General features: G+C 40.2%; 2 protein-coding genes across 4 annotated transcripts; both read right to left on the bottom strand.

Moving 5' to 3' along the window:
- Positions 1–2,914: 2,914 nt before the first annotated feature.
- LOC134095826 (uncharacterized) lies at positions 2,915–11,453 on the bottom strand. The gene is made up of 12 exons (XM_062549521.1): positions 11,270–11,453; positions 10,928–10,967; positions 10,028–10,042; positions 9,731–9,870; positions 8,456–8,588; positions 8,097–8,366; positions 6,643–6,948; positions 6,358–6,545; positions 5,310–5,348; positions 4,366–4,392; positions 3,448–3,501; positions 2,915–3,176 (listed from the first exon to the last, which is right to left on the bottom strand). The coding sequence occupies exons 1-12, from the start codon at positions 11,357–11,359 to the stop codon at positions 3,003–3,005; spliced, it is 1,476 nt and encodes a 491-aa protein (XP_062405505.1). The 5' UTR covers positions 11,360–11,453; the 3' UTR covers positions 2,915–3,002.
- Positions 11,454–12,495: 1,042 nt separating this feature from the next.
- LOC134095252 (uncharacterized) lies at positions 12,496–26,033 on the bottom strand. Of its 3 annotated transcripts, XM_062548697.1 has the most exons (11): positions 25,803–26,031; positions 25,636–25,675; positions 25,394–25,408; positions 25,112–25,251; positions 22,042–22,177; positions 21,567–21,836; positions 18,274–18,579; positions 17,992–18,161; positions 16,463–16,504; positions 15,400–15,453; positions 12,496–14,389 (listed from the first exon to the last, which is right to left on the bottom strand). In XM_062548697.1, the coding sequence occupies exons 2-11, from the start codon at positions 25,673–25,675 to the stop codon at positions 14,174–14,176; spliced, it is 1,389 nt and encodes a 462-aa protein (XP_062404681.1). In that variant the 5' UTR covers positions 25,803–26,031; the 3' UTR covers positions 12,496–14,173. The 3 variants fall into 3 exon arrangements, with proteins under 3 accessions (XP_062404681.1, XP_062404680.1, XP_062404682.1); XM_062548696.1 differs by having other exon boundaries at positions 25,112–25,408; XM_062548698.1 differs by lacking the exon at positions 12,496–14,389 and adding an exon at positions 14,428–15,058 and having other exon boundaries at positions 25,112–25,408; positions 25,803–26,033.
- Positions 26,034–26,036: the final 3 nt, after the last annotated feature.

Below are 26,036 nucleotides of genomic sequence, written 5' to 3'. Positions count from 1 at the left end.
CTTTTTGAGATATTTGTAATTAAAAGTGTATTTTCCCCCCATAGACTTTAATGGAGAATGTGATGTCATAATGGGCCAGAACTCTCAGTTCCCAGTCTAGTTAGAACACTGCCCTGTGAATCCAACTGTCACTTTTAATCAAAGATTCTAGAACAGAGTTCCACTTTAGAATGTTTGCCTTTAAGCATACAATCTGGCTCTCCCTGAACTACACATCCTATTGAAGTGTTTCCTGTGTGTCAAAATAAAATCTACCCAACAGATTGCATCCCCTCGTGTAATTCCTCGGGAATTGCATTTCTAGTTGCCTTTATGATTTCCTTAGGCCTATATGATCCTTATCTCTTACTGTGCCTTCAGACCAAAAGCAAACTATGGACATGGACAGTGTCAGAGACTCGGTTCTCTTTATTGTAAGTCAGTGCAGCAGCAGAATAAGTTGAAGGTTGTTTGAACATTGTGTTGCTTGAAGTTGTTGACTTCAGAAACATCAGAAGCATCAGAGAGGATGGCAGTTTTTGTTTCCCAAAGAGATTAATCTTTGTTTGCATTACAGTAATCTGTGGCACTTTATCTAATGTCTTACATGTAAATGAATGTGTAAAATGGGATTTTACTGTTACAGAGAGAAGAAAACATCTTCTAAGGCAGCCTTATTTGGGTGTACTCCTGTTGTAACTGAAATGATCTTTTCATGTTCGAACATGTTAAAAAGAAGTTGAATAGAATTTCCAGTATGATTACACTGCATAAAAATACAGAACAAAAGGCAATCGTGAAATAATAATAATTATAATTGGTAATGGTTCATCTACATAAATATGTAAAGTATTTCAGAAAACGTACAATACAAAAAAGCATTATCTTACAGTGAGTAATTATCTGAGGATTTTTTGTGGGGATATCTATTTGTTATAATTTTTACCATATTCACCCCATAATATATTTGTCCATAGACTTATAATGGGGCATAAAAAGGGCGATAACACACAAACAGCAGCTTATTGACCGGGTTGTCCACCCAGGTTGTGATCATGGGACATCCTAGATTTTACTTTTGCATGACAACCTTTTACAGCAACCCATGTCTGTAAAACCCCCTTTGCCCCCTGGGTACTATGGGTTGGCAAGGTATGATAATATATTTTAGCAAATGCGAAGCAAGGATCTAAACCAATTATTAACCTCACTGTGTTGTGTAGGCTATGAAAAGTATTTTAAAATGCTCAGGCTGTAGTTCCTACCTGTTATTCATGACAACGCAGCGTTGGGGGTCACATAGTCTAGCCTAGATAACCTCAAAAGTTTCCGACAGTGACAGCAGTTGCAGACTCTTTAAATGCATGCTGCTCGAAACACAAATGGATGCGCGCGTCTATCGGTAAGTTCAATATGCGTTGGCTTCATTTCGTCTGTCTACAAATGTGGTTAACAAGCTGCAAATTCACACTGGGTGCAGCACAAATAGCCCATCAGGTATCCACAAGTTTCTTACTGTATATCCCATGTCTACTTAATTAAGAGTCATTTTCGTCAGATAGACACAGTACCCAGGGGGCAAAACACCCTTTTTTAGGGAAATCAGACATGGGCTGCTGTAAAAGGTTGTCCCAGGATCACAACCTGGGTGGACAACCCGCTCAATAAGCTGCTGTTTGTGTGTTATCACCCTCTTTATGTCCTATTATAAGTCAATGGACTATTATGGGGTGAATAGGGTAAACAAAATAACAAATAGACATTCCCACACAAATTCCTTAGATGATAACTCACTGTAAGATAATACTCTTTTGTATTGCAAGTTTTCTGAAGTTGCTGCTATATATTAAGGATTAGGCTACTGACTTTACTCTTAAATCAAGGCAGCTACGTGACGGCAATGATCGCCAATGATAACAAGGAAAATGAAGATAATAAATACATGTGAAATATTAATCGTACCTCAAGAACTGTAACCTTATCACCATAGCTTTTGCTTACGCTGGATGAACTGATACCCAGCAAAGCTTCAAAGTGGAAAGTGTCTGACGTTAGCGTGAAAAGGGTGAATACCTCCATGGTTTTGCACTACAAAGTTTTGTCCTCTGGCTTTGGTAGGTGAAGATGGCACCCTTGGATCTTTGCTACCCCAGAGCTAACTTACAATGCAACTTGCCACGGGCAGTTAGCTTCAATTAACACTCGGATCTCCTTATACTGTATGAGCTAAGATGGCAGCTTTGGATCCTTTTTCCTTTTTGTAGGCAAACTTCAGAGGTCTATACACGTATGGATAAGTATCGTGCCAACCTTAATGGAAGATTTTGGGTAGCCCTCTTAACACTTGCTTTCACACATCACTGAGAAAATGCTTCTCATTTAGTGCTTCTCATGGATTTCACACAGCTGCCAACCTATCAAAAATAAAAACCACTAAGAGAGCAACTTTTGTGGGGACAAAAAACTCACTAGCCTAACAGAACAACCTTTAAGTGCATTTCACTGGAGTTATCAAACACACACTTTCCTTCATCTGCATTTCATTGGATTAGACCCACGACACCTCCAGGAGGCTTATCAGTAGTATTGCTGATTATGCACGGTGGAGTCTCAAGATAAGGCATAGCTATCACTGCAGATACACATTTCTGTAGATAATAAACTCCTCAATTCCTTTCAACTGCAACTGGAATAATCTGCTCATCATGATGATTACAGATTCGGTTACAATAACAATGACTACCTCCTAAGGAGATAATGCTTTCAGTAGTTTGCCTGTAAACAGGACTACGCCAAAATGTACTGGCTTAATATCCATGCGCCATCTTGAAATTCTCTGGCCAAACTCATAAGGCATCACCAACTATGTGATACTGATAAACTAATAAACTGCATATAAGGCGTATTTTATATTAAAAAATATATCTTTGGCAGGCCTTCACTATTCAGTGTATACTGTAGGTGAAGAGAGAGTGTACTACATGTACTGTAGGAGAGGTATTTTGTTCTCAACAGCAACCAGTCTAAAAGTTGAGCTTGGCTGAGTTGTAGATGCTGCTGGACGGGAAGTCATCCAGGCCACTACCCCAGGCTCTCGGCTGGTACTGCAGCCCAGGATCAAGGGGTGCACTTGGGGCAACAAGATCACCACCTCCTGCTCCTCCAAGAGCTCCACCTCCAGAGCCTTCATCTAGAGCCTATTAAAGGATAAAGACACACAGGATGGGTGTGGCATTCTTTTCCTGTTTGGATAAGATTTCCTCTCTTGATAACATACTAAAATCTACACTTCCCTATATAAAAGACCACTTCCAGTTGGCTGATTAGTGAGGAAGTAAGCGCAGATATGTTTGTGTATATAACAGACAAAAGTACAAACTTCAGAAGGAGCAATGGGAACAACTGTGTTGTAAGGACTGAGAACACAGTCGGGAACTTAAGTCTGAAGATGTATGTAAGTCTGAAAACCTCGGTTGGAGCAACAGGAACCACTAGACTGGGAAGAAGGTCAGGAACATATAGCTGAAAATACACAAACACAATAAACCAGGACAAGATAAACATAGTTCTACAAACAAATTACAACAAATTATTGTTAAAACAGCAAAACAAGACACAACAGCAACATGAGTTCAAGGAATATGAGATGTGTAGGTTTGGTTGCCTGAGCATAAAGTCCTAAAATGTCCTCATAATATAAGTTATACTCTCTTCTGACACTATTAGCAAGGTGATACATTACTTCAGGTAAATATATCCACCTCATTCCTTAACCCGGAAATATGTATCGTTGCGATGGTTACGATACTGTTTTCAACTTCCGTTCATTCTGTTAACATGTGCGTTCTCCATAGCTAACTAGATTATGCCTCAACTTAGATTTCTTTCGAAATATTGACAATTCTGCCCTCAGCATGTATATACTACATCATATATAACCGATATAAAATAGAAAAGTTTACTTTTATATGCGTTATGATATGTTAAGCACCGTAAACCGTCACGTTAAAACAGATACATTGCAGCTTCGCCGGAAATAGAAAACCGTCTCGGTGTCATGGCGACCCCCATTGTTGGGCTGCGGAATATCGTGGATATAATAGAATGAATGAAGCAAAAGCAATATCAAAGGATATACTGTAGGCTCCAAAAAAATAAAGTTGCTTACATGCTTCTTTTCATCACTATTTTCATAAACAACCATGACTTTGAAAATTATTCTTCAGAAAGACTATTCATATATTGACATTGTAGATAATATATTTTCTTAATTTTTCTTAAATGTTTTTTTAAGACATGGTCATGAGGGTTCTGAAGCATAACAAAAGGTTATTCTATGGCATGTAAACAGGGACATGAATTTCCAATAGTTACGATCTTGCAAACCTCAAACTGGGCCACTGTGTCGTAAGGCTGAAAACACAAAAACAAAAAACATAAGTCAGGAAGAAACCTACAAAAATTAACATCTACAAACATAAAATCAAAATGTTAAGATATCATAGCAAAATGAATTAAGAGTGCATGGGATGGGGAAGTAGTGGATGCAGACCAGAGGTGGAAAACTCCAGCTTCAGTGAGTAAAAGTCCGACCATGTATTGGTTCTACCTGTGCACTTAGCACAGGCTATCTCATCAATTAGCTGCTCTAGCTGAGGAGTTATTCTACTCACTGAAGCTGTTTTCCCTTTCTGATGCAGACTGCAAGTAATTGCAATATGTTTCATTCCGCACATACATCACCCCTTACCTGGAGCTACTTTAAAGCAAATGTGAGCTCTTATCACAAGATGACCTCTCACCAAAAGGGAACTGTGCCCTCTTTCTCTCTCTCTCTCTCTCTCTCTCTCTCTCTCTCTCTCTCTCTAATTCACCCTAATTCTAATCCTAATCTGACAAAAAAACCAAATGGTCTGTCTCCACCAATTGTGTTTTTTGCACCGATTGTGGCTATTTTCAATACAATTCTATGAGGTTTAGCCTTCACAAATACTCAGCGCCCTTGGTGGAAAAAAACCCTCGGCCCTCCACAATGCTCAGAGCGCTGAAAGTTTAAATCAAATTCAACTTTCAGAACAGCGCTGGGCTTGTCAATATCACCTTTCTCTTGACCACCAATCAAAATTGAAGAGGGGAAAACCTTGTAACCTTGCAAAAAGCGCTGAAGGCACTGACAGAAGCGCTGGGAAAAGGAGGTTGAGGGTGCGCTGAGAAGCAATGAGAAAAGGAGTTTGAGGGAGCTGTCGCCGTGAAAAAAAAACATGGCAGATATTGGCGGACACAGGGCCTAAATGTGAGGTGAGGAGTGAGTGCTTATTTGTTGCGCTTACGGGCGGACTGCTTTCCCAGCGGTTCAGGGAGGGAGGATCCTGTGAACAAGGAGCAAGAGTGACAGGATTTTACTATTGTTTTTTTTGTTTGTTGTTTCTCTACCCAGAAACTGTAACCTCTTAAGGAAAGACTAGAATATGGAGTTCAATCGATTTTTGGAAATGTCCTCAAAGGACCATGGTGGGAATTATCTCTTCATAGGAGGGAATTTATATATTTTTTTTGCACCCCTTTTGCGTTTTCTCAAAATATGTTCTGCGGTCCCTCTCAATACTTTTGCGTTCTTTCATAAAGTCAAAAAGATTGTGTACAAGATACTGACAGCGCAATAACTTTCAAAAAAGACCAGAATGACTAATGTATGAGTATGACATTGTCAGGCTACAAAAGTATTGTAAAGGAACATAAAAAGTATACACAGTATAATGCAATAATATATTTGAAAATTATAGGCTAAAGCATAAGCCAGGTCTCTCATTGATGATAGAGGCTGCAAAGGGTCGCTTGGTCTAGATAAAGGAACATACCCCTCTTTTCTGTTCATGTTTTAATCTCATGGCTCACGCTGAAAAGGACAAATTCCTTCACTCATTCACTCATTCATTCATTCAGTCATTCATTCATTCAGTCATAATAAAGATAAAGTTTTAATAAAAATAATAAAGTTTTACAGCAAAAATGCCTGGGTTTTTTTAAATTATATCTCCACTTAGTATGTTATATAATTTCCAATAATTGCTGTTGTTTATATTATTAACAACAATTACGTACACGGTTACTCAATCTGAGTTTACACAACCTCCACCTTCGCACTCCATCAGTGACAGCTACCCTCACGGGTCCTGGTGGCTAGACAGTCACTTCACAGTACTGTATTTGTTGCTGGATATTGTTTGCTTCATGTATGTTCAGGCACCTGGATACCTAAATTACCCTCCGGATCAATAAAGACTCATGGACATGAAAACAGTCTTCACATACTGAAACCGCAAAACCCCTCTTCCTATTCCAGCCCAAAAGCCCAAGGAACTCAAGAAAAATACTCACATGGAAATAGGCAGGAGGTTCAGTGTCTGGCAAAACAGCTGTAGCTGCAGCGTTGTCACTGTTGTCACTGTCACTGCAGACCTTGCAACAGTACCTGCAACAGCACCAGCTACAGCAACAGCACCATAGCACCACAGATATACCCAGGGGCATAATTAAACTGCTCGGGTCGAACACTTTCAGAGGGACTGAGGGAGAGAGAAATGTTGAACACAGAAAGGCATTCAAGTCCGATATTAACTGCATGACATGTAATGCAACAGTAATAAAAGACATGTTACTGACCCTCTCCTCTGAATAGATCCATGGACATAGCCAGACGTCCATTCCTGTCACGGATCTCATATCGTCCCGCATCACTTGGCTGCATTTTCGAAATGCTGAATTTTGTCAGATTGGACAATGCAGTGTTTAGTGTTATGCGATCCCTGAAACGGCTGAAACCCACATCAGTTACCAAGCCGTTCTGGAAGAGGGTATACACCTGGTCCTCAGCAGGCTTGAAGTAAGTAACAACAACCTCATGTGTAGGGATGTAAACAAAGGTATTCCAGTTCTCTGTATCCGTCAATTTAACTGTTTCTGTTTTGGCTGATGTTGCATAGAGAGAAACACAGAAGATAGGAAGACAAATAACAAATCTGGTTACAAAATAATCTGGAAATGAATACAAAATATGTTATTCAGATGCTATCGCCAGACAGTGTTTCATGGCACGGTTTCAACTTCAACTTTAAAGGGATATTCATATACATATGAACTTGGCCTTGGCCAAACCGCATAAAGCTCATCCTCTTCATTTTATGTGCTATTTAACATAGCTCTCATCGGGTAATCAGTGTCTTTCTCCGCCCCTACCGCAATTTGCACTGCTCACAACTGAACGGCCTGATTTCAGTCATAAGCGCAGCTGAATAGAGTTAACTGATAACAACATTACATTTTTTTTTTTTTTTTTTTTATCAGAGTGTTGTTGCTAGTGCAATTTTCTTTCCTGCCATCTGTTGAGGAGTAGTATTACAGCCAGGGAAACCACAAGACTGAATAAGATCATAAGGAAGGCTGGCTTTGTGTTGGGGTCTGCTCTAGAGCCCCTGGAGTTGGTGATGGAGAGAAGGATGCTGCAATTTGACTTATTCCGGGATGAATGATGGCTGTCTCGCTTCCCCCTAGCGCCTGTGAGCGGAAAAACCACGCTTGCAAGTTGGTGCCACTGGGCCGGTACACTGACAAACAGAAAGTCTCACAGCCTCGTGATCATGCTCATGAAAAGGCAGACTGACCGATTGAGGAGTGTAAAATACACGCTAAAGCTGTAGGGGAAGCTCTGGAGGGAAATCTGCAAGCGTAAAACGAGAAAACAGCAAAGAAATTGCCAAACCTGCATAGTTTCTCTTTAAAGCAGCACCATAGAAGAATTTATATCTATCCCTCGGCATCAATATTTATAACCTTATAGCGCTAAGACACTTTTACTCAAAACCCGATGGATCCCTGAAAAGGATCATGATCCTACACAATCAACATTAAATGTTGTAATATCAAGCATTCCAAGCATGCCAAGCATTCCAAGCATGGGTATTATCAAAGACTTCATTCTTCATATAATAAGCTGATATTTAATCAGAATGAGTTTGAAGTCTTCACTTTAAGGTAAAAGAACTGCATTGTGTCTGTATGAAGATAGAAAACACCATCACCAGTGTGGGTGTTCTCTGCCTATGCTTCATTGCTCTTACCTTGAACTTTGACCACTGTATGGGAGATCTGGCCTCCACTTTCCCTGCGTAAAATGTAGCTGCCGACATCAGCTGGGGTCATCCTCTCTGCTCTCCATTGACCAAGCGCAACCGTTCCCCTGGCTCCCCTTTCATTCTTTGCCTTTATCCGGCTCCACAAGACCAAGCATAAGTCTGAGCCGTCAGGGGTGAACTCCAACACAGATGCGTCCGGCGGCACATCCAGTTTGAATTCCTCACCATAATCCACATTTTTATGAGTGCTGCAGTCTAATAGAGAGGTATATTATATATATGCTGTCTAATAGACAGGTATATTATATATAATAACAACAACAACGCCTTTACAACATACTCACCTTTAAGAATTAATCTGAACTCATTAACTTTGACACGTATATTCTTTATCCAAAAATATTCCCCTTCATGCCTTTCCATTACCTCTGGTATATATGGTTCGTTGTCCTTAAATGGATATTGGGGGTCTAAACTCTGGAAGAAAAGAAACATTTGTCACACATTCTTACGTTGCATTTAAATGTGATCTATCACTTAATACATTAATTTTGTCACGTAGTGGGTAGACATTTAAGTTAACCTCCTGTTTTTCTTCCATCAATGTACACTGTCTTACAGATAGAGTCTCTTTGGTTTCTCCAAACTAGTTCAAACTCCATATCATCTCATCATCACTTGGGCACATCATAATATCATCTGCCCAATGACCGTAAGAAAAGATGGGAAGTGTAGGTTCCCCTCCCTCCCCCTCCTTCCCGTGCAACTGAAACGCTTCTGAACGTGCATCTCGTCTGTGATTGGCTGGAACACTTTGTTATGTTTCATGGTCCAGGCTGGACCCGTTTTTTTCTGCCGTTTTTGGAGCCTTGGCTGTCCACAGAGACTGTGTTTTTTACGGTGTATTCAGGGGACAAGCAGCTAGTGGATGGAGAGAAGATGTTTGCTGTACAGTATGTGACAAACTATTGTTTTGATTTGTTTGGAAAAAAACATCGCTTTGATCACCTTTAATGTCACAAAAGTGAAGCAACTGGGGAAAAAAGAATGGATGACATCATCAGCTGTGGTTCAGTTCAAGGCAAACCTGCATTTTCTGCTTACTTTACTGTATATGCTAGTTTCAAAAAGCACTGACTGTGTAGAAACTGGCTCGAAAATGGCACCAGTCACCAAATTTTGGAATCATGATGTAACATATAGTACAAACATGACACCATGCTGACTATGCCTCTCAGTCATTGAGTCTGCCCTTATCATGCTTAGAAATTCATCCAGCAGAGTAGCTGTGGTCTACTGGTTAGGTCTTTGAGCTTGTAATCGGAGGGTTGCCGGTTCAATCCCCAACCAGTCCCCGGCTGAGGTGCCCTTGAGCAAGGCACATAACCCCTCACTGCTCCCCGCGCACCGCTGTTGAGCAGGCAGCTCACTGCTCCGTTGTGTGTTCTCCTTACTGTATGCTGTGTGTGTTCTCCTTACTGTATGCTGTGTGTGTTCACTAATTCATGAAGAAATGCAGAGACCAAATTTCCTTCACGGGATCAAAAGAATATACTTATACTTATTTTTATTGGCTATACTTATCCGACTGACCAGTACAATACTTATTCCCCTATTACCTCTGTGGCCGTTGCAATTACCCTCTGCCTCCCGTTTCTGACGAAGTACAACTTTTCAACTTTACTTTTCAGTGAATCATCAAGTTTAAAATAAAATGGTGATCCAGGGCATAGCTTTCTCTCAGATCTGCAAGAGAAATCTACAAGAGAAAGTAAGTGGAAAAAGACATTTGTGGTGTTACTGTCATACGAGACCTTAAATAAATAAGTTATAAATACTTCTTGATTATCCACGTTTCCCAAGTGTTAGGTGCTCTTTTGTGACAAGTCAGCAGTGGGGAAACCATGGTTCATTACCTTCTGGGGAAATTCCTGTAGAGTAAAGCAGATCCATACGTTATTGTAAGAGAACTAGGCTATAACATTTTTATTTGTTAGTCTTTTAATACAAAAAAAAAATTGTGTATATTCATGTATTCTGACATTTTATCTAATTAAACACAGTTCAGTAATCAAAATAAGATTATGTATCTTTTCACATATAGTAGATCTCTGTTTCTCGAGAGGTCACCGAGTACCTACTGTCGGTAAAAGTTAAAGCTTAAACAAACCGGTACTACCTACAGAGCTGCCGGCCAAATACAGTGCTACAATTTGGGAGCATGTTCATGAGCCACCATGTTCATGCCTCCAGAGTGTAGCACTTTAGATGCTTGGCATGTCCTTGAGAAACTAATATCCATAACATTAATAAGTAATGGCTGCTTGATCATTTCAGTAGGCCTATTCTCACAAATGTTTATGGGAACACAGGCTAAGGAAATGACAGCAGGGTGAGTGAGACCTCATATGATAATTTGCCTTCCACTTTTACCCTTGTCACATGAGAAAACATGTAGAAAATGTGCAGGTTCAACGTAGGCTAATAAATGTATTTTTGAAGAGACACAAGATTAGTTTGGGTAATGTCAGTGTGATGTCGATCAGTAACTTTGACAAGCGCTTTTTAGTGTAGCCTAAGAAACCCAGCGAATAACGGTTTAGGCTAAATGTCCTCTCCAAAGCATTACTTCTTTCAACAGATGCAATGAGTCAACCATCAGTAAACTGCCAGAGATAATGAATCAAATGTAGAGTGGAATCAGAGGGGTGTCCATTCAGACAGCTCTCGATCGGGAGACTCCTCTGTGTGGATGCCGAAATGAAAATTGACAGGTGCGCAGCTACCGCACGGTGTAAGAGCAGCTCTGTACTCACCCAATAAAACATCAAGGCCAGGACGCAAGCGGTGCATCATCTGTAAATAGACAGAGGGGGGAGACAAAAACACTTTAAGGAGAAAACAATGCAACATGTTAAGCGGTCATAACGTTACACTTTTAAAAACATTAGGCTTATTCGACTTCATGTAGCCGTCTTAAGACGACTGCAGACGTGATTATTTCTGAGATTCGGATACGTATTTCAAACCGGAATTGTGCATACGCCATGGTTGAAAACGAAGGCTATCAGAACCTCAGAAAAAAATCACGTCTGCAGTCGTCTTATGGTTACATGAAGTCGAATGACTGAATGAGCCTATTAATGTAGCCTACTCACGTCTTCCTCACTACACAGTGTGTTTACACTAAGCGCAAATGTCCACGCCACAAGTGAAAAGATTATACTCGGCTGTTTAGAGTAGAACATATTGGGATCACGCACTTAATAGCCTATCAATTTCGTAACGTTGGCTATTCATATTCTAGCCATGTTTATCTAAAGTCGAGCACTTCGCCTTTCCATAAATTCTTTACGCACGTTCTTCATTTACAGGACTTCTTCCCTCTTCACTTCCACAGAGGACTCCTCCCATCTGGTTGAGGGGCGGATAGAGAGACCTTTCTTTTACTGTCTAGCAAATATCTTCTATTAACTCCATTGGTTGGAGTCAGGTGGTAGCTCAGTTTAGGCTATTTTTCAACGACACGCCTATCTGAAAGCGTAACCGTTTATTTATTGACACAAGAACATACCATACACTTAGCCTACATTATGGTCTATTTGCAATGTGTGGGGAAATAACGGCAGCCATTCTACAGTAGGTTATGTTTTGCCTTGTAGGCCTATTCAAGATTCAATAGCCTACTTTAATTGCCACACAACATAAGTTATTAAGAATTTGCTACAGTGTGCTCTAGCCTACAATACAACAGAGAGGACAACACCACACAAAAAGTCTCAAACACACAGAGTAGGCTACATATTCATACATTCATGTCCCTAAGAGTCTAAAGTGGCAAGTGACTTGGAAGTGGAAGTTAACCAAGGTTTTGCAGACACACACACACACACATAGAGAGAGAGGCTATGCAAAAGTCTCTGAAATCTCTGCACTTTATGCTCTGGGAGTAGGCCTAAGTTGGTTGAACAAGCAACACTCAAGCACATAAGCATGTCTTGATATTATTTTTTGACAATTTCAAGCATTTTCGGCATAATTCTTGCTAAGATCAGATATCGCCCTACATTTTTTTATATAATGTTATATTAGGGGGATACTTAGATTTATTTATGTTATTTCTGAGATTCTGATACGTTTTCAAACCGGAATTGTGCATGGCTGAAAATGATTCAGAATAGGAAATGTTCACGTTTGCAGTCATATAGGACTATCAAGTCAAACTCATTGTGTATGTGGATCACTTTGGCACACTACCTTGGAGGAGGAATTCCTTTTTTTTTGGTAATTTTTCAATGTAGGCCCTACTGGGTATTCACTCAGCGCCAAGGTGTGCCGAATTCGTCTGAATACCCGTGTCAACAATACTGCATGGTGCAAGGCATTTCAGGTACACAGTATCAGAGACTCCTTTATTGTAAGTCAGTGCAGCAGCAGAATGAGTTGAAGGTAGTTTGATCATTGTGTTGCTTGAAGTCGTTGACTTCTACAACCAGACACATCAGAAACGATGGTAGTTTTTGTTTCCCAGAGATTCATCTTTGTTTGCATTACAATAATCTGTGGCACTTCAGTAAATATCTTATATGGGTACACTCTTGTTGTAACTGAAATTACCTATTCATATTCAAACATGTTAAAAAGTTGAAAAGAAATTCCAGTATGATTACACTGCATAAAAATACAAAAACAAAACAAAAGGCAATCCTGTGAAAAGACTCTTGCTGAACATATTACGACAGACCAACTTGACCTGAAAAATTACCCATCGAAAGGCTTAAAAGACAACAGACACAGTAACAGGTCAGTAAAAAAGATTGGACCTTTGGATTGAATTGAAACAGACTTTGTAGGATTTAAGTTGTCTTAATGCACCTTAGAAAATCTTAGAGGCATTCTTCCATTGATTTGCATTGATATACAAAGTGAACATGCAACTAGCAGATGGTCAGAACAGGGCGCTAACCTGTTTAGTAGTAGCAGCTTTGTTGGATACCTTGGCAACGCTGAACACAGATATTACATTAAAAAAAATCTTCACGTTCTGTTGCCATTTTGACTGTTTTAAACAACAACAACAAAAAAAACACATAGAAAAAGTGGTATTTGCAAATCAGCTCCAGCACAGAAGTAGAGAAGGCGCAGTGCACACAGGTTTTGAAGAGGCTATTACTAAGAGATGTTAAAGTCCGGCCTCAAAGAGTAGAAGTTCTGCCACATTTTTGTTCCAGCCATTCACTTAATCAGCTGATTCTAACTGGCACAACTCTTAAGCCAGGTAGATCAGCTAGTTAGTGAAATTGTCTGTGCTAAGCACATAAGTAGAACCAATACATGGCAGTTACTTTTACTTTCTGAAGCCGGACTTTTACATCTCGGGTACTACTACACGTATGGATATGTGTCAGACCTGCCAACCTTAATGGAGCGTTTTGGGTAGCCCTCTTGCTTTTACACATCACTGGGAAAATGCTTCTCATTTAGTATTACGTCATTACTTTCTGATATATAGAAAGTATATATCTATGTATGTTTATAACTATTTAAGTTTACCAGATCGGGTGGCGGATATGGCATCATACTTTCATAAAATCTCTACATTCTCTTCCTTGTCTATCTGTGGACATCGTCATTTGCTGGATAAGCAAATAGCGTGCGTGTGACAGAAGAAAAGTGCTGTTTTCTTTTTTCCCCAATATACACAGGACAGATTTTTAAATACGAGTGGAATGATCTGCTCCTCATGATGATTAAACATTCAGTTGCAATAACAATGACTACCTCTCCTATGGAGATTATGCTTTCAGTGATTTACCTGTACAGGACTACCCCAAAATGTACTGGCCTAATATCCATGCGCCATCTTGAAATTATCTGGCCAAAATCATAAGGCATCACCAGCTACAGTATGTGCATAATTTAAAACTGATAAACTGCATAAGAGATGTATTTTATATTAAAGTACATCTACTGTAGGTTGGCAGGCCTTCACTCAGTGTATAGGTGAAGTGAGAATGTACTACATGTAGGAAAGTTTTGTTTTGTTTTCAACAGCAACCAGTCTAGAAGTTGAGCTTGGCTGAGGTGTAGGTGCTGCTGTCAGCAGCGGTGGTGTCCAAGCAGAGAGGAGAGCTGGACAGGAAGTCATCCAGGCCACTACCCCAGGCTCTCGGCTGGTACCGCAGCCCAGGATCAAGGGGTGCACTTGGGGCAACAATATCACCACCTCCTGCTCCTGCTCCTCCAAGAGCTCCACCTCCAGAGCCTTCATCTAGAGCCTATTAAAGGATAAAGAGACACAGGATGGGTGTGGCATTCTTTTCCTGTTTGGATAAGATTTCTTCTCTGGATAACATACTAAAATCTACACTTCCTATATAAAAGGCCACTTCAAGTTGGCTGATTAGTGAGCAAGTAAATGCAACATTTCTGTGCGTATAACAGAGAAAAGCACAAACTTCAGATGGAGCAATGGGAACAACTGTAAGGACTGAGAACACAGTCAGGAATATAAGTCTGAGGATATATGAAATAACAATATAACAAGGGGTACCCTGTTCCAACATGTGAATTTCTTATTTTCAATTATCCGACAACTAATTTTCCAACTGGCTGATAAAATGAGCAACCTCATCTGATAACAATTTCAAAGCAAAGTACAAAAGTCAATGGATTGGTGTTACATCCCTTCACTACCTGTTGGTGGTGCTGTTTTCCCCTTTTTTGGATGTTGGCTGCTAGGCAGAAAGGTTGAGTTCTCTTCTGTCTTAATTGTTAGAGAAGAGGCCTATTGCGGGTGGGTTAATAAAACCACCGCAGCCCTTGCAGTTGGGGAGCTTTGGAAATGGCTGGTTTCCACCCCTGTTTTCTGCCTTGCTGTTTCTTTACACTTTTTAAAATAATTTTCTTTAAACAAGTGTGTTGGAAACAACACAAACTGTGCCTCCCTATCTGGGCAAAAAGGTGAGTTAGAAACAACACAAGGTGTACACTCTTGAATTGAATAACAAAAACAATGTGTATGGACATAGAGATGTGTTAAAAAACAACACAAGTTGTATTGTTTTCAAACACATCAATTTTAAGAGTGCAATTCTCAATTTGCAATTCCAACCTTCTTTTTCTGTTATTATACAAATGATTTATTACGTTGCATAGACATGTGCCCTGTTGACTCTTCGTCATACGTTGTGGTCAGTGTGTGCCTGGTCGTAACAACTCAGCAAATAATTCTGTGGGTTACTTTATAATTTGTTGTGTGTAGCACTGTACAGAAAAGAGGACAAACCTTGAATGGAGCAACAGGAATCACTGGACTGGGAACAAGGTCAGGAACATATGGCTGAAAATACACAAACACAATAAACCAGGATGAGATCAATATAGCTCTACAAACAAATTACAACAAATTATTATTAAAACAGCACAAGACACAACAGCAACAGAATTCAAGGAATACAGTATAAGACGTGTAGGCTTAGTTGCCTCAACATAAAGTCCTATAATGTCCTCACATTATATAGTAAGTTATACTCTCTTCTGACATATTATTTCCATCTATCTCCTGGACACTATCCGCAAGGTGATACATTAATTCAGGAAAATATAAATAATAGAATGAATGAAGCGAAAGCAATATCAGAGGATATAGGTTCCAAAAAATAAAGTTGAACATGCTTATTTTCATGACTATATAGTTCCATAAAGAACCATGACTGTTGAAATGATTCTTCAGAAAGACAATTCATATATTGACATTGTAGATAATATATTTTCTTAAATCTTTTCTTAAATGTTTATTTTAAGACTTATAGTCGTGATGGTTCTTTGAAGCACTACAAAAAGTTATTTTTGTATCACTCTGAAGTGTATATAGGCTAATGTAAAGAGGGACATAAATTTGCAATAGTTGCGATCTTGCAAACCTCATACTGGGACACTGCGTTGTAAGGCTGACAACACAAAACAAAAAAACTAAGTAAAAAAGAAACCAACAAAAAAGAACATCTACAAACATAATACTAAACTGAATTAAAAGTGCATGGGATGGGGATGTAGTGGATGCAGGCTGCAAATCCTTCCTTACCTGGAGCTACCTACTCTTAAAAAAGTCGCTTTGGATAAATAAGAAAATTTGGTAACATTTTACTTGAAGGTATCTACATAAGAGTGACATGACACTGTCAAAATTGAAGAGGGTAAAACCTCGCAACGAGCACTGAGGGCACTGACCGAAGCGCTACGCAAAGGAGGTTGAGAGAGCTGTCGCCGCAAAAAAAAAAAAAACACACAATTGGCGGACACAGGGCCTAAATGTGAGGTGAGGAGTGAATACTGATTCTTGAACTTACGGGTGGACTGCTTTCCCAGGGGTTCAGGGTTGAGGGAGGAACCTGTGAACAAGGAGCAAGAGTGACAGGATTTTACTATTGTTTTTCCACACAAGGAGCATTTGTACAGTGAGCCTGTTTTGCCTGGTACAATATACTGTAGGTTTGTCTTCAAGATCATTGCATCTCTTCAGTAACAATTATGGATGCTACTACTGTACTGACTCTACCCAGAAACTGTGAGCACTTTAGGAAAGAATAAAATATGGAGTTGATCCGAGTCAGCTCAATCGATTTCTGGAGATATCCTCGTATAGGACCATGGTGGGAATTATCTTTATAGGTGAGAATTTATTTTTAGAGATCCTTCTGCTTTTTCTCGCAATGTGTTCTGCGGTCCCTCGCAATACCTCTGCATACCTTCGTGAAGTCAAATATATTGCGAGGGAACATAAAACTTATATTGTTCGTTCGTTTGTTCAGTCAGTCAGTCAGTCAGTCATAATAAAGATAAACAAAAAAAGACAAATATAAAAAGGCTGCCTTGAGTGACTTGTTTTTATGTATCTCTCGCTTAGTTTTTTATATTGTTTATAGTGTTTATATTATTAACAACAATTATGTGCACGGTTACTCAATCTGAGTTTACACAACCTCCACCTTCACACTCTATCGTAGTGACAGCTCCCTTCATGGGTTCTGGTGGCTAGCCAATCACTTCACAGTGCTGTTTTTGTTCCTGTAAGAGTATGTATTTTTTACTATATTGCCAAAAGTATTGAGTCACCTGCCTTGACCCATATAAACCTCAGTCACATCCTGTTCTTAATCCATAGGGTTTAATATGACGTCGGTGCACTCTTTGCAGCTATAACAGATTCAACTCTTCTGGGAAGGCTTCCACAAGGTTTAGGAGTGTATTTATGGGGATTTTTGACCATTCTTCCTGAAGCGCATTTGTGAGGTCACACACTGATGTTGGACGAGGGGACTGGCTCAAATTCATCTCAAAGGTGTTCTGTTGGGTTGAGGTCAGGACTCTGAGCAAGCCAGTCAAATTCATCCACACCAAACTCTGTCATCCATGTCTTTATGGACCTTGCTTTGTGCACTGGTGCACAGTCATGTTGAAATGGGAGGGGGCCATCCCCAAGCTGGGCTTGGCCTCTTAGTTCTAGTGAAAGGAACTCTGAATGTTTCAGCATTAACCAAGATATTTTGGACAATTCCATGCTCCCAATTTTGTGGGAACAGCCTTCCCAGAAGAGTTGAAGCTGTTATAGCTGGAAAGGGTGGACCAATGTCATATTAAGCCCTATGGATTAAGAATAGGATGTGACTGAAGTTCATATGGGGGTCAAGGCAGGTGACCCAATACTTTTGTCAGTATAGTGTATGTTCAGGCACCTGGATACCTAAATGACCCTCAGGATCAATTAACATTCATGATCATGAAAACAGTCTTCACAAAGTGCCATGGTCTCATACTGAAACCACAAAACCTCTATTCCTATTCTAGCCCTGAAGCCGAGGAACACAGAAATACTCACGTGGAAATGGACAGGAGGTTCAGTGTCTGGCGAAACAGCCGTGGATGCAGCATTGTCACTGTCGTCACTGTCACTACAGACTTTGCAACAGCACCAGCAACAGCACACCAGCCCCGCTATGACACCAGCAGTTGTACCCAGGGGCATAATTAAACTGCTCCAGTCAAACTCTTTGAGGGAGATCGAGGGAGAGAGACGTGTTGACATACACAGAAAGAGATTCAAGTCAGATATTAACTGAATTACATGTAATGCAACAGTAATAAAAGACATGTTACTGACCTTCTCCTCTGACTAGATCCATGGACATGGCCAGATGTCCCTTCTTGTCGCGGATCTCAAATAGTCCTGCGTCACTTGGCTGCACTTTCCAAATGCCGAATTTTGTCCGACCAGCCCACGAATTATCCAGTCTTATGCGATCCCTGAAAAGGCTGAAACCCTTGTCAGTTTCCAAGCCGTTCTGGAAGATGGTATAGCTCTGGTCCGCAGCAGGCGTGATGTAACTAACAACAACCTCGTGTGTAGGGATGTGAACAAAGGTATTCCAGTTCTCTACATCAGCCACTTCAACTATTTCTGTTTTGGCTGATGTTCCATAAAGACAAACACAGAGGACAGGAAGACAGACAACAAATCTGGTTACAACATAATCTGGAAATGAATACAAAATGTGTTATTCAGATGCTATACCCAGACAGTGTTTCATGGCTGTTTCATGGTACTTCAACTAAGAACTAAAGGATTAAGGACAGACTTAATTAATCTCAGGTGCTAAGTGAGTGAGTGTGTGAGGCTGCATGGGCCCAGATAGGTATTTGGGATTGGGACAGCACTTTACGAGATCACATGTACCTTGGAGATGTTTAATAACAAAGACGTTGCTGACATTTGCACCATGCACAGGTGTCGTGCTGTTGTTTACCTTTGTAATTTCCGGATTTTCCAATGGTCTACGCGGTAAACGTCACAACACTGAACTGTGGGTAATTCCCTTAGGTGAAGTATGCACCGATGCAGACTCACGGAAAGGGCACAGTAAATGTGTACTCAAACCCTAACGCCCATTGAAATTCGACATTGGGACAGCCCTAAGCCCTTACGAATTTCACGAAAATGCGCACCAAAGTCTGGGAGTCTGTGGGTCCCTCTCAACCTCTCTCCTCTCTCCTCGATGCTCGGTCCTCCAGGCTCGTTCCCAGTGAACTATAACTAACACTGGATAGACTATCCCATTGTTGCTGCCCCATCATTCTTTATCTAGGTCAGTGAGGACGAGGACCGAGGAAGGAAGGGAGGACGTATAAAACACGAATGAGAGACACCCTGTGAGTCCAGACTGGGACTGGGCCTTAATGTGCTATTCATCATACCCGTACCTTATCAGTGTTTTTCTCCGCTCCCTACCGCAATTTGCACTGCTCACAACAGAACGGCATGATTTCAATCATAAGCGCAGCTGAACGGAGTTAAAGCAACACCTAAGAGTTTTTTGTACCTTAAAATAATGTTTCCCAATTGTTTCAGTGGTTCATCAACTCTTAATGGGGTGAATGGCACTTCTGCATTCACTTCGCAACCCTCTATCGGCTATAACTGCACTATGTAAGTTTACCAGATCGGGTAGACGTTCTGTAGTATGATGGAATAAGACATGAGACTACAAATTTGACTTGCTTCAATGTCACAATACATCATAGGCCTACGTTCATAAAATCATGCAACACATACTCTACCTTGCCTGTCGACATTGTTATTTGCTGGATAAACAAATAGGCCTAACGTTTGTGCGACAGAGGAAATAAGCTTTAGCGTTGCTTTAACTGATAACAACATACAATACATGATAAGAACATGTCAACAAGCAAGGAAAGAATACAGAGCAGTAGCCTACTCTACTCCACTTAAAAAATACTCAAGCTATACTTTAAAGCAACACTAAAGATCTTTTCCTTTTGTCGCATGAACGCTATTTGTTTATCCAGAAAAATAACAATGTCCACAGCAAGGTAAAGTATCTTGCACAATTTTATTAAAGTATGATGTATTGTGACACTGAAGCAAGTCAAATTTGTAGAAAAAACAAAAAGTCCTCCGTGCTCCTGAGTTCACTCTGGTGCGTCAACGGGAGAGGACAACTTTAGTAGAGAAAAAAGGGTTCACCGGAGCAACTCAGAAGTGAAGATTTTAAATATTTATTTAAGGTGCCAACATCGTAAGAGACTAACGTTTCGACGTTTTGTTACGTCTTCATCAGAGTCTAGAATGGTAGGCATGGGTAGATACTTAAATCAGTTAAACAGGGACACCTGACAGGGGTGGTGCCTCAATTAACCTATGACAACCAAGGTTAATTGAGGTTTGGTGAAGACCAAAATTGTAAAATAGGGTAATAGTTATAATGTTAGCATGCATGTAAGGAGCCTTACAATAGTTTAAGCTAATGTTAGAAGACATAACAGTTGAGTTGTTGGAAATAAGCTGTTCATCAGCAACAGCTACTCATGGATACATTAGGCTACTATTAATTCATTAACCATGACATGATGAAATATTTCCTTCAAAGGGCTTGTCCAACGAAGGGGAAAACAATATTCATATTCTAAGAGTAAAAAAAAGATATGTAGGGAAACTGAACAGTACCATATTAGCCACCGCTCCCCTGGCTGTAGTTAGTTAACTTGGTGCTGTAAGAGAGCCAGTTAATGCAGAAGCTATGATGGGCAAACACAGAGACAAGTAAAATCAGGGCAGGGGCCAGGGGACAGGTCTCAGGAAAAGGGACCTAATTTATCTCAGGCCATTGCATTGTGTTAGAACCCCATAATATATAATAATAGTAAATTATATTCAAAGTGAAGCAATTCCTGTATCTGTTTTTGAGATATCAATCTGGATATTTGTCAGTTTTGTTTATGAAAGTTATCTTACCTAATTTAAAGCAGCACCATAGAAGAATTTATGCTGTATCTTTGTCCCTTGGCATCAATATTCAATAATAGTGCTTTGACGCATTGGAGTATCTTGCGGGCACAATTAAAATTGCGCTCTTGCGAGAACTCTGTATTTCCAGGGTAAGGACAGTCCCCAGTTACTCAAAACCCGGCTGAAAGGATCATGATCCTACCTAATCAATGTTACATGTAGTAAAATCATGCATCGGTATTGTTAGAGACTACACTCTCCACATAATAAGTTGATGTTGAATCAGAATGAGTTTGAGAATTTACTTTAAGGTAAAATAACTGCACTGTGTCTGTATGAAGATAGAAACATGAAGAAGAAACACCTTGTCTTCTTTTACCATTCTGCCCATTCTCTGCTCCGTAATCTCTGCCTATGCTTCATTGCTCTTACCTTGAACTTTTTTTTTTTTTAAGTATATTTTTTTGGCCCTTTTGCCTTTATTATGATAGGACAGTGAAGATGTAGACAGGAAGTAAGTGGGAGAGAGAGAGATGGGGTGGGATCGGGACATGACCGCAGGTCGGAATCGAACCTGGGTCCCCGTGGGCACTCGGACCCGTATATGGCACGAGCGCTGTAGCCTGTTGCGCCACAGCGCCCCCTCTTACCTTGAACTTTGACCACTGTATGGGAGATCTGGCCTCCACTTTCCCTGCGTAAAATGTAGCTGCCGACATCAGCTGGGGTCATCCTATCTGCTCTCCATTGACCAAGCGCAACCATTCCCCTGGCTCCCCTTTCATTCTTTGCATTTATCCGGCTCCACAAGACCCAGCGTGAAACTGAGTCGAAAGGGGTGAACTCCAACACAGAAGCGTCCCTCGGCACATCCAGTTTGAGTTCCTCACCATAATCCAAATATTTATGAGTGCTGCAGTCTAATAGAGACGTATACTAATTATATAATACAATAACAACAACAACAACAACAACAACAACAACAACGACAATGACAACGACAACAACGCTGTTACAACATGTTTTAGCACTTTGATATCATTGGTTTGAAGTAAAGTGCAATATAAATAAAATGTATTATTATTATTATTATTATTATTATCATTATTATTACAACATACCCACCTTTAAGAATTAATCTGATGTGTTTATATTTGCTACGAACATTATTTACTGCCCAATAATATTCCCCTTCATGCCTTTCCGTTACTTCTGGTATATATGGTCCGTTGTCCTTAAATGGATACTGGGGGTCTAAACTCTGGAAGAAAAGAAACATTTGATACTGATCAACCCCCCCTTCCCCCCCACCCCCCCTCCTAAATTCTTTGTCATGTGACCAAAACTTACAAAGATCAAATGAATCAATAATATCACATCATACATAAACAACTGAACATGTTGAAGCATCATAACAAGATAAATTATTACGTTTTAGTGATCTATTACTTAATATACTTTTTGTCTATCTAGTAGTGGGCAGATTATCTTTTCTTCCATTTTGTATACTGTCTTACAGTAACATAGTCTCTTTGGTTTCTCAACACTAGTTCAAACATATCATCTCATCACTTGGGCACGTCATAAAAGCAATCTTAACAAACAGCAAATGATTTCGCACATCCATTGCTTGTGTACAATTCATGTTTTACATTATCAATTGCTAATGATATGTCAACTAAAATGCATCATGCGAGTAGTCTGATAATCCTTCGAAAGGATAAATAGACCCTATAGTCATTAAATGCAAACGTCTTGCATAGTTGTCATATGTAGCCTATGAAGTCAACTTCTATCACACGATAACTTTTCACTCTGATGGCACTGATGGACTGACATACAGTAAATATTTTCTTTGAGACATACTGTATACAAAGCATTTTGAGCTAGTTATGTTTCTGCACGTAGTGTGTGGTTTTCACAATTGTTTTGCACCAAAGAAAGAAATGCACCAAAGAGACTGAGAAAAACCAGTTGACTGCTTTCTACCACACCAACTACTGATTTTAAAAGTCCATGCGCACACACACACACGCGCGCGCGCGCACACACACACACACACACACACACACACACACACACAAACAAAACTACAGTCACAAAGGCATACAAAGAGACAAAAAGACACATAACAGTACACTAGTCGACAAGATTTAAGATAAGATAAAGAAAAGATAATATCATTAAGATTTATAATGACTACATTTAACAGTGTTTTCTATGTGCTGCGCTCTCTTAATTATATCATCTGCCCAATGAACCGTAAGAAAGGATGGGAAGGCTAAAGGTGCTTGAGGCAATTCTGCAGTAACGTCACTTCTGTTGATGTTCAAACATCAAGTTTTTTTTAAAGTAATATAGAGTCTCTTTGGTTTTTCAAAACTAGTTCAAACTCCATATCATCTCATCATCACTTGGGCACGTCATAAAAGCCCTCTTAATTATATCATCTGCCCAATGACCGTAAGAAAAGATGGGAAGTGTAGGTTCCCCTCCCTCCCCCGCGCAACTGAAACGCTTCTGAACGTGCATCTCGTCGGTGATTGGCTGAAACACTTTGTTTGGACCCTTTTTTTCTGCCATTTTTCGAGCCTTGGCTGCTGTCTATGATTGGCTGTCCACAGAGACCGTGGTTTTTTTTTTTGTTTGTTTGTTTTTTCAGTGAATAACATAACATCGCTTTGAGCATCTTTGAGAGCATGTCATAAAAGTGAAGCAACTGGAATAAAATAATGGAGGACAACTATGGTTCAGATCAGGGGAAACCTGGCCCGTTTTCTCTTTACTTCAATATAAACTGCTCACAAAAAGTAAGGAAACTTGACTTTGGCCCATTATATCTCCCTTTTAGTAATATCAACCAGTAAAGTGTTTCATATCATTTTTATCGTTGATTCGTCACCTTTACAATGAGGTATAGCTTGTAAGCATAGGGCAATCATGGAATGAGCAACACAAGCAAACGTGTAAGTAGTGCCAACGAAAAATGTGCCAAAATGGCCTGTTATGCTGTTGGAATTCACCTTTGTTACTTCAAGCATTGACGATTGCACTCTCCCACAGAAATGAGGAAAACAAAACATGTTAGACATACATTTGTTCATTTTATACTCAGTGTCAGGGTCCTCAGTAGCGTGTAGAGGATCCATATGCAGCCACAACAGCTTGGCACCTTCTTCTCATGCTGGTCACCAACCTGGCTACATTCTGCTGTGGGATGGCATTCCATTCCTCGATAGGATCTGTTGTAAGTCAGCCAACCTGGTTTTGTTGGTGACTCTGGCACGTGCAGCATGCCCAAGCTGATCCCACAAGTGTTCACGGCAGGCCATTCGATCCTCTCGACTCCCAAATTCTGGAGGTACTTTCTGATGATCCCAGCTCTATGGGGGCGAGCGTTGTCATCCTGGAGGATGGCAATTGGTCCCATATTCTGGAGATATGGAATTGCCACTGGCTCCAGAATCTCATCTCGGTATCTCACTGCATGATGATTGCCTTTAATGATAACAAGGTCTGTCTTTCCAGTTAGGGAGATGTCACCCCACAGCAGAATGTAGCCAGGTTGGTGACCAGCATGAGAAGAAGGTGCCAAGCTGTTGTGGCTGCATATGGATCTACACGCTACTGAGGACCCTGACACTGAGTGTAAAATGAACAAATGTATGCCTAACATGTTTTGTTTTCCTCATTTCTGTGGGAGAGTGCAATAGTCAATGCTTGAAGTAACAAAGGTGAATTCCAATAGCATAACAGGCCATTTTGGCACATTTTTCGTTGGCACTACTTACACGTTTGCTTGTGTTGCTCATTCCATGATTGCCCTATGCTTACAAGCTATACCTCATTGTAAAGGTGACAAATCAACGATAAAAATGATATGAAACACTTTACTTGTTGGTATTACTAAAGGGGAGATATAATGGGCCAAAGTCAAGTTTCCTTACTTTTTGTGAGCGGTTTAGTTCCAAAAAGCACTGACTGTGTAGAATCTGGCTCGAAAAGTGGCACCATTCATTACGCCAAATTTTGGAATCATACTGAGGAAGCGCACAAATATGACACCATGCTGACCATGCCTCAGGCTCTCAGTCATTGAGTCTGCCATCATGCTTAGAAATTCATCAGACTGACCAGTCGGCTTACAATACCTTTCACTTCTATTCAAACTTTGTGCATACAGTTCCTGTATTACCTCTGTGCCCGTTGCAATTATCCTCTCTCTCCGGTTTCTCAAGAAGTACAACTTTATGTATGTACTTCTCACACTGTCCTCGAGTTCAAAAAGAAATGGCGATCCAAGACATACGCGTCTCTCAGATATGAGCCAGGCCACTACAAGAGAAATAATAAAGTAGAAAAAGAGATTCATGTTACTATCATACAAGACCTTAAACAAATAAGTTCTGGATACTTCTTGATTATCCACGTTTCCACGTTTCCAAGTCAGCAGCGGGGAAACCACTGGTTCCATTACCTCCTGGGGCAATTCCTGTAGAGTAAAGCAGATCCATATGTTATTGTAGCCTGGGAGAACTATAACATGTGTAATACTCTTGTTAATACAAGTTATAGTAAATACAATACAGATTCTTTATATTATACGTTCTGACAAATGTCTGCTGATAGGAAAATTGACGGGCGCAGCTAGGGCTGCTGCACGTATGAATCAAAATACTAAGCCTGCGCGCTAGCCTGCCTAGGCTGGGCTATACTCACCCAATAGAACACCCAAGGCTGAAAGCAAGCGGTAGGTCATCTGTAAATAGACGGAGGGGGGGCAAACCACTTTAAGGAGATGCAATAGGTCTATATAGAGATAACTGGTTAAGCGGTCATAACGTTACACTAGGCCTACTTAAGATATTAATGTAGTTACTACTCACGGTTCTGTTTGGAATAGCCTAAGCACAAATGTAGACAGTCCACGCCATAAGTGAATAGATTTTACTCGGCTGTTTAGAGCAGAACACTTTTGGGATCACGCACTTTAGTATCAATTTATCTCCGTATAGCAATAGTCCTAGCTATATGTGTATCCAAAGTCGAGCAGTTCGTCTTTCCATAATTGTTTACGAACACGTTCTTCACAGTTACAGCAATTCCTTTTCGCTTCCACA

This window comes from Sardina pilchardus, chromosome 11 (assembly GCF_963854185.1).
Source record: "Sardina pilchardus chromosome 11, fSarPil1.1, whole genome shotgun sequence".
Taxonomy (NCBI): Eukaryota; Metazoa; Chordata; class Actinopteri; order Clupeiformes; family Clupeidae; genus Sardina; species Sardina pilchardus.
This window is presented reverse-complemented; position numbering and strand designations above follow the sequence as displayed.

Excerpts from the sequence above, each read along its gene's own strand:
- LOC134095826 (XM_062549521.1), bottom strand. The coding sequence starts at position 11,359 with ATGTTCTACTCTAAACAGCCGAGTATAATCTTTTCACTTGTGGCGTGG. Across the intron at positions 6,546-6,642 it reads GGATCTATTCAGAGGAGAGG|TCCCTCTGAAAGTGTTCGAC; the intron begins GTCAGTAACATG and ends TCTCTCCCTCAG. Across the intron at positions 3,177-3,447 it reads TTCCTGTTGCTCCAACCGAG|GCTCTAGATGAAGGCTCTGG; the intron begins GTTTTCAGACTT and ends ATCCTTTAATAG.
- LOC134095252 (XM_062548696.1), bottom strand. The coding sequence starts at position 25,390 with ATGGAACCAGTGGTTTCCCCGCTGCTGACTTGGAAACGTGGAAACGTG. Across the intron at positions 18,162-18,273 it reads GGATCTAGTCAGAGGAGAAG|AGTTTGACTGGAGCAGTTTA; the intron begins GTCAGTAACATG and ends TCTCCCTCAAAG. Across the intron at positions 15,454-16,462 it reads CCTGGGAAAGCAGTCCACCC|CCATATGTTCCTGACCTTGT; the intron begins GTAAGTTCAAGA and ends GTGTATTTTCAG.